At 51.5% G+C, this 8,893-nt stretch overlaps 2 protein-coding genes across 2 annotated transcripts; both read left to right on the top strand.

The window, feature by feature from the left end:
* Positions 1–1,359: 1,359 nt before the first annotated feature.
* Positions 1,360–1,884, top strand: MAA_10923 (Ankyrin repeat-containing domain protein; the record flags this gene model as incomplete). Its single annotated transcript, XM_011412869.1, has 1 exon — positions 1,360–1,884. One exon carries the CDS (start codon positions 1,360–1,362, stop codon positions 1,882–1,884), a length of 525 nt encoding a protein of 174 aa, XP_011411171.1.
* A 2,673-nt stretch (positions 1,885–4,557) lies between these two features.
* Positions 4,558–5,841, top strand: MAA_00423 (Ribonuclease H-like protein; the record flags this gene model as incomplete). Its single annotated transcript, XM_007818421.2, has 1 exon — positions 4,558–5,841. One exon carries the CDS (start codon positions 4,558–4,560, stop codon positions 5,839–5,841), a length of 1,284 nt encoding a protein of 427 aa, XP_007816612.2.
* Positions 5,842–8,893: the final 3,052 nt, after the last annotated feature.

Genomic DNA, 8,893 nt, shown 5'->3' with positions numbered 1-8,893 from the left:
CACGTACTTGCATGTTGGGCGGCTCAAAGTTTTTGGCACTGTGTTCCCATTGAAGTTTTCATGAGTAACATTGGGGCCGACGCGGGGGCTTTGTCGTTGCAGCTTCGCTGTGGCTGGTTAATTTCGCGGATAGCTTCGCTGTGGCTGTTTAATTGCGCGCATGGAGAAAGCTTGGGCCTGGCTAGCAGGCAATCAAGCCCGGAAAGGGTCCTCGGTGCTGAAAAAAGTCGAGGAGCCTCAATCCGCCGCAGCTCCGAGGCCAAACTTTCCTTGCCCACTAGCATGGCAGAACGTGCGAAAAGAGCAGCAACCAAACCACTGCCAGCCTTGGAATTGAGCCTCCGACGGGTCGACATTCACTTCAGCGACATCTCAATCCAGCAGCTCAAGCTGCAGCATACGAGTGCGACCAGTTATTCGGTAGCAAGCTCTGCAGCAGCATCTTAACTCACCAGCACACGCCTTCCGAGTGCGACAAGTGCGACGAGTGCGACGAGTGCGATCGAAACTACTGCGGTCGGTAGCCCTTGAACCACGGCTCAACCTTGAACACGATCGACGGTTTAGGCCAGTTATAGAGCAAAACAGTCAAAAGCAAATGCTCCCGCGGCCTTTACTCGAAGCTGGTGGCTTTCGCCAACGATAATGGGACGAACCTACTGTACGAAAGGACCCCATAGTTCCAGCGCTGCCAGATCCCGGGGTCTCCTGGGCTTGAATCTTTTCTTCCCCGACCACATTCTTGCTTACCTTACCCTTTTTACATAAAGTGACCACGATAACTAAGCAAAATTCAGGCCATCAGCCCCGGTGAGGGTCCGTACATGACTTGGTGGACCAGACAAAAGAACTCGAGAAGGTGGCAGTCTCCGCTGCGGAACTTGCGAGGAGTTTAACCCTGGCATGGCGGCCGATTTGCAGGCTACAACCTACAGCTCTCATAATGAGATCTTAATGAAGAGCATTGTGGCGTTTTGCCGAGGACCAAGACACCTCATTAACAAATATAGCAGGGCTCGTTAGTGGCGGACTCGCCCCCGTTTTCGGTTGGTGACGTTGGCGTGTTTAGAAACGGGGATCAGCGGTGCAGAGCCATCACTTCGCTACAGACTATTATACAACTTCACATCCTCACATCCGGAACACCTTGTCGCCTTGTAGAGCTTCTCAGTTGTAGACGTCCACTCCACCAAGACAATTTCAGTCTTCAGCAGGATGCAAATAAGCAGCACCGTTCCTTATGGAACAGTTGTATCGTCAGGCTGGTCCCAGTGTTGGCCAGCTCGCTCCATTTACCAGCCACGAGGTGTCCAGACTATCCTACAGTGCAGGTACCGCAGTCCGCTGTACGGAAGCGAAATGTCCACCGAAGGGAATAACCGCGTTATAGTCTGGTTTAAAGTCCTCCCCAAAGAAGTCTCTGCAGAAGAAGCTCCGAAACAGATACTTCGGCTGTTGGGGTACAGCCAAGGCCAAGGCTACGACTTCTCGCGCGTTGAAATCTTTCAAGAAAAGCCACATCGCCGGAGACTGAAGGGCACCATTGAATTTGTTAACACGTCCACAACCAAAGAAGCTGCGAAAGGCGTCGGCCCGGAGTTCTGCCAAGGACTTTTCACAGGATTTCATGCCCTCGAGGTCAACATAACGGGCAACCAAAAGAATACAGGCCGTCGAGCGCGCCAGACTTCTGAAGTCGCCAATGTCGACGTACAAACCTTGCCGCAATCCAGTGAGAACTGCAATGCCATATCTCACCAGAAACGGATCAGGCCGGACGCTGTATCGGGAATAATCATTGCCAGTGGAACTAGAACGAAAGAAAGAGTGGGGAGTTGGAGATCACAGTTCAAGTTTCATGGTTGGTGGAGCGAAGGTCATTGAGAATGTGGTCTATGGAGTTGTTCAGCCTTGGATTCCAGTCTTTCGTACTCAGCTATTGCTTCTGGGTCTGCCTTAATGGCTTCAAGAACATAGTGAGTCAACGACACTTGTTCGAGATCCTTTCCTCTACTCAACGCCACATATGCTTGTCCGTCACAGAAGAGGTTAGAAATTATGCCGACGGTAACAGATGGCAGCGAGAGGCCTTGAACCTTGTGGGTTGTCAACGCAAATGCGTTGATTATGGGAGGCTGTACACGCTTATACTCCAACCCATTCGTCTGAAAATACGACGAAGTCTTATACAAGTACATAACCTAAACTACATTAGCTACCTCGTACACCTTCAGGGTTCACAGCGGTAAGGGGTCGGGGGCCCTATAGCGCCAAAGCCAGGAGAACCTATTGAATACCATCTTTAGTAGGAAATGCAGCTTCAACTCCTCTATCAGGAAACAAATTAGTGATGACGCCAATAGAGCCGCTAGAGATACTTTTCTCGCTGAGCATGCTATTTGTGAGAAACATGACTTAGGCCCCAACAATGCACACCGCACATGATGCAAAGTTTGTCCCCTTATTGAATACTTTTGGGTGCTCTAAATGTTGTAGCCACACTCCGTTTTCGAAATCCTCGGCTTTTGAAACAAAAACGAGGTTCTCTAATGGCATGCCGGAGAGAACGGCATGGTTTAGTGCTGCACCCCTACGTAGATGCCGCCCACAACCCTCTGCGTCAACTACATACACATTGGTTCTAGTACACCGTCAAGCTTTTTCCTAGCTACCTTCGCCGGGGCTTCAAACTGCTTTTCAAAGCGTTGCAGTGCCTCATCGCCGCTCGCTGAACCATCTGCCTCACAGCTTCAAGAGCGTTTTTTCAGACTACCGAACCATTCGACGGCCTTCAGATACTGTAATGGCTCCCCCTTGACTACAGCAGCCTATTATTTCCAGATTTGCGTTGTTTCCGGAGATCCTCGGCCGTCTTGGTATGCGCTAGGTCATTCATGGTCTGACGGAGCTCGGTCGACTGCACTAAGGCTCCGCGTATAAATGCCACGTTATGAGACTCATTGTTAACTAAGCTTCTTGATAAAATTATTGTTCTTGTTCTTGTCCTCCCCCTTACAGCCTAGAAACTCAACATATTTAAATACTTTCGGAATACTGTTGCCACTTGCCCCTGCTGGTGGTAAAATGCTTGCGTGTTTCAATCAACAGAGGCAGTTTATCCGACAATAAACTGGTCTATTTCAGTCTTCAGGGCTGGCTGTAACTCCTCTAAGGCTTCCTGGAGGTCCTCAATCTTGCTGGCCACTTTATTCAAGTGCCGTAGTGTATACGGGTTATCGAATGGCGATGATGACAAGTTATTTGGTGGCTGGGTTGTCACCTCTCGGGGTGAGGTTGGATGTAATGCCCGTATCTGATCAAGGATTGGCTGTGGGTTCCAAGGCACGATACCAGTCTTCCTGAACGCAGATTGAATGGGAGGGGCCTTGAAGGCTTGCCCTCGAACTGACTCGATTGTAGCCAAGAATTCTGACTTGGTGATGTGAAGGCAGCCATCTCATACAAGGATGTCCAACGCTTTCGCATGGCAGTGCTTCAATGGCTGGAAGACGACGACATCTAGCGGTTGGAGGATATGTGTAAGATGTGGAGGCAAGCCAAGCAGTATAATACTGTTGTCTTCGGCGTACTGGATAAATTCCACAGTATGGTGTGAGGCGTGTCTATCGATTATTGTATTGCCCCGTCGTTTTCTGTGCCGTGTGTTTGTCAAAGCGATTCAGCCATTCAAGACTTAGCTCATCGTAGGTAAACCCTGAGGTGGATACAGCAATCGAAGCATCATCGTGAAGTTCTGGGATACGGTAGAATGCGCTCTGATGGACCGCTCCCTAAGAATCAAGAATGCAGGGGTATGTGAGCCACCGGCAGAGATGGCTTCACGAATTCTCTCTTCTTGCCCGCCCCTTTTCTGTGCATTAGCGTATACTCTGACCGCGACTCTAACCCTGCCCTGGAACTCTGAGCGAAGAATTCAGAGTGAAAAGCCACTGACACTTTTACCCCACTCCCAGACAAAATCCAAGGGTATTCATGATGGTCGATTCAGTCTGCTTCTGTTAAATACGGTATCTTTTTGCTTGTTTCGGAGCCGTGTGGAGGTGCTGAGGCGAACAAAAAAAAAAAAAAAAAGTGAAATTGACTGAAAGTAAATATGTCCCTTGCGTTGTTACCACACCAACTTATACCCGGATCTGGCACATCTCCTCCAGCCACCCCGCCCTAGCGCCCATCCACCCGCTTCCCCTATCACCCACCCCACCCCTTGCCTACAAACTAAGTGAGGCTCTCTCATGCCATGTAGACAGATAGCTCGAGGTGCGGGTCGCAGGACTGGACGAAGGCTCGGCAAACAAAACTAGTAGAGCTTGCACCTGCGGACGAAGAACACGATCCGATCGTAAAGTTTACACCTACGAGCCCAAGTTCACGTACTTCAACATGTGCGAGAGCAGGAACACGGTGTGCAAGTACTGCACGCTGAAGACCCTGAGCTGGCACAGCTGCGAAGAGTTCGACTAGTACAAAAACGGGAACGCGGACTTGAACATAGACCCGAGCAACTTCGAGTGGGTTCAGAAGCACGGGGCCGAGCAGATGAAGATGCGCCACGAGTTCATCATCATTACGTACCCGAGCTACAAGTCACCCAAAGCCGAGCCCAACAGGAAAGTTATGATCACCGCCATCACCAAGACCGCGTCCACGTACGCCGGCAAGTTCATCATCAAGACCCGGGGCACAACGGCGAAGCCGATACAGTGGGTCAAGAGATATCACAGCAGGAAGAGCCATATGGCCGACACCGAGACTGAGCTTGACACAGCGCTCACGGGCCACGACCTGAACCCGAGGAATAGTGACGACGACGACGATGACAGCACCCAGAGGTCGGGCTCTGAGCCGCCGTCGACCAGGAACGCGATCCCGCACGGGCACTCCGACGACAACATGCACAGGAACCCGGGGATTTTTAGGGTGCCCGACCCGAGCGAGGTTGCCGGGAGGTTCATGCAGTGCCAGGAGAAAGGGTGCAAGGTGACGTCCGGGGCCGCGGAGTTCCCCGCCATGACGCTCAGGACTGGGTTCTCATACTGCCTCGACCATATCAGAAACGAGGAGGTTACGCACAGGTCTGAGGAGAGGACCGACTTCAGCAACATGACCCTGATTTTCTACAACCTCGAGCTCAACAAGGACGGCGAGATCGAGCAGATAGGCGCGTGCACGGAGAATAACAAGACCTTCAGCTCATTCATCAAGACCAGCGTGAGGGCCAACACGAGCCCGATGCTGAGGGCGATCCCGCAGACGTTCTGGACCATCTTCGCCGCCCATCCTGCTAGGGCGATCAAGGACTTCATCGCGTGGATCGACTTGAACCACCAGACGAACACGGGCGGGGATAAGAACCAGAACAACATCATGCTCGCGGCCCACAACGGTTCTAGCCACGACCACATCCGGTTGATCAGGATGATGATGAAGCACGGCGTCGACCCGCCCGACTACAGGCTTACGGACACGTTGGTGTTGTTCAAGGTAATCAAGGGCAGGAACCTGGGTGCATCTCTCGCCGCCTTGAGGGACAGGTATGCGCCCTGGATCCCGCACATCGCTCACGATGCCGACAGCGACGCCTCCGTGTTGAGATACGTGACCGTGATCGCCTTTAAGGATACCAAGCCACGCTGCTACCCGTTCGGGATCTCGTGCGGAGAGTACACCAACCGCACTGGCATGAACATGTACTTGCCGTCGCCGGTGGCCACGTTCCCGGACACTTTCTCGTCTCCCGCCCGTCTCGTCGGGTTGCCCTCCCAGGACAGCGACAGTGTGAGCGTGAGCTACGAGACGGACTACAGCGAGTTCGAGTTTTAAGTTCTAGACTCAACCGTCACGATTACAAGTTGAAGTTCCTACGTTGAAGAGTTTTGACAACTTCGGTGTCAATTCAATTTCACCTTATCAGTCTGGCACAAAAGTCCGTTTGCATATTGAGTATGGCCACTGCGACGCACTATGAAAGTTGTACCTGGGATAGTCGTTGAGCTGTTCTCAGCCGGGTTTGGCCAAGAAAATAAGTTTTCCCCCCAGTACACTTTCAGCAACAGCAAAATCTGTCAAACATGACAAACCCGGCTAAATGGATAACTGCAGCAATTTGGGTTACAACAACTTTGTTGTCAGATCCTGTTCCCTTCTAACCAAATCCGTGGAAAATCTAGTGAAGTCGGTTTGCGAACCCCGGACGACATGGGTTAGGGTAGGAATAACGCGACGGGGGCTCGCAATCCAGATGCCCAAAGAAGTTGTCCATGGCCATGCTCAAGACGAGCTGGTGCCGACGAATGCAATGCATCTGTGTTACTTTCGTCTCTTACCTGAGACCTGACAAGACGCATTTGTTGAGTAAGAATTCCCATCCTGACAGACTACTACCTGGCGCATCCCGGCTCAACCTAACGACGGAGAAATATCAAGCATGGCGCTCGGCCCCGTTGGCCACAACACCACCGGAACCTACAGTGGACTACTCCTGTGCATTTTAATCTTAAAGCGTAGAGCGGGGACGGAGATCCAGCAAGGGTACTGAATGTCCTGCGCTGCAAAGTGAGGGTCGCAGCCAGCTCCACTACACATTATTTTTATTATTTCGGGTTAACTAGTTGACTAAGTAATCTATCGGCAACTAGTTAGTTAGTTCTGTATTAGTATGTTTGCAATATGCTGTTACGGGTGTATAAGTGATTGACAATAGCGCTCTTTCTTCAGCTACTATGCCATGCGTTTACGCTTAATGGGACCACCATGACGCTAAAGCGGGGTGGTCTCCTAGGCAACGACAGAGGGACATGCACCCCTTTCCAACCAGCATGCAAATGCAAAAGACACTTCTCATTCTTCTTGCGAACCACGAGGATGTTCCTGACCTACCTAGATCTTATCAACAATCACGCAAGCGAACCCATCCCCTGTCACCAGACCCGAGCTCCATGGATGAATGGTCGACTCCAACAAAGAGGAGGCGACAGGATGATGCAGATCGGACGCCGGTTGCGACAGTTCTAAAGCCACCACCTAAGCCTCCGAGAACCGCGTCCTCCTCCCCTACGAAGTCATCCGCTAGCATCCGAAGTAGTTCGCAATCATCATCCCGCCGCAAATTCTCCTCCTTACAAGTCTCCGAAGAGGGAATAATCCCTCGACAGCTAAGCGGTCTTCAAACTCAGAATCTGCCTTCAGCCATTGAAAGAGCGCTGCTGAGAATCAGACAAATTGATCGCTGAAAGGCATCCTGTCACCAAGATCAGACCTGTCCTAGTTCGAGGCATTTAGACACGACAACGACCTTGATATGAACGTATTTGCGAAGTCAGAGACTGATGGTAGTAGACTTACACCTAAGGAGGCTTGTGATATTGCAGACGGCGCCCGTCGCTGTTTTGAGGAAAATCATGATGAAGACAACTGGACTTGCGACGTCCACTACCCACTTTTAAAAATAGTGTGTCGCAGTTCGAGTCCGGACACTCCGAAACAGCTCGTCGATTTCGCTCGATGGTATCTTCAGCCTCAAAGTCTTCCAGCTCAGAGAGAAATTACTAACAGGATTGTATTATACAGCACAAGCGCTTGCATCATTCGCGAATACTTGCCGACAGCAGCACCCGATCGATGGATTGACATGTGTACGTATTGAATTGAATTGAATTGAATTGAATTTGGTATCGCCTATCGGCGCCCTAGAGTAGGCATGAGGCGTGCTAGCTAGTCTTCAACAGTGATTACATAACCCCACTTGCTAGTAAGCCCCGCAGAACGCGACCGACGGAGTCGTCGCGTCCATGCTCTCACGGTTAGCCCCTTGAGCAGTTCTTTATGTAAATTCCTCCGACTACAGCAGGTGTTCGCCCAACGGCTGGGCTCGTTTCCAAGGACAGCCATAAAAACCACTTCCTGTCTATACATGATACCACGCAAGCCATTGAAATAGTCTGTCCACGACCTCGCGGAACGAACGCGACACCTGGATTCCTCTCCCGCTCCCTTGACAAAGGAAAGGTGAGTTGTTTAACGAGTAGCGATGACTACTCGGGCTGGATACTAGTACAGAGCGCGCCAGGCTTGTACGGCCTACCCGGTTTAGTAGCGCTTGTTGATCTTCGTGTAATAGAACAACTCTCCCCTGTAAAAATTCTTCACTTTTTCAAGCTGTTAGCAGCTCGATAGTGGGGTCACATTTTGCAGGCCACCGACCGCGCTTTTCGCTGCGCGGTGCTATCGTACCTCTAACAGCACAGAGGAAGACCTTCTGGAGAGTTCATATTCCTCTGCAAAGCAGGTCTCGACACTACGTCCACTCGGACCTCATGGCTTCCTTCGGAACCAAGGAGCTATGGGTATTGGAAGACAAGCTCTTCTAAACAACGGTGGCCGGTCGCGGAGGTTTTTCTCCCTGAAGGCAAGCTGCTCGACAGCCTCTGATTCCTGAGCTGTCTGGGGTGCCGGACAGACTTTGACTCCTTCGAAGGGTTTTTCCCTGCCGCCGCCCCTGTGCCATTTCCATCGCTTGGTTACTGGAGGATGGACTGCGGCAGCAGCCTTGGCGAGGGCGCGAGAGAATTCTGACCAGAAAAACCAAGGGTTGACCATTATGGCTACGGCCACTGCCCAACACTCCCGCTGACGGGATGAGGGCCCCGAACGAGAGCGCCTTTGAGCCGATGAAATGCTAGATGGTGTCTGTGGGTCAGATGGGGGTTGGACATCGGTGCATTCTGTGTCTGCTAGCGGGAGGGAGCGAACAAGAAGACCCTATGCGAGGATGCGGGAAGTCCTTGCCATGTGATTTGACGATGGTTTGGCGGCGATGTACATGAAGCTGTCATGAGCCTAGAAACTAGCCTAGCACGTCCTGTGCTCCGATAGG

The sequence above is a fragment of the Metarhizium robertsii genome (assembly GCF_000187425.2).
Source record: "Metarhizium robertsii ARSEF 23 chromosome Unknown MAA_Scf_3, whole genome shotgun sequence".
Lineage (NCBI taxonomy): Eukaryota > Fungi > Ascomycota > Sordariomycetes > Hypocreales > Clavicipitaceae > Metarhizium > Metarhizium robertsii.
The sequence above is the reverse complement of the archived record's forward strand: the minus strand, read 5'-3'. Positions and strand labels throughout refer to the sequence as shown.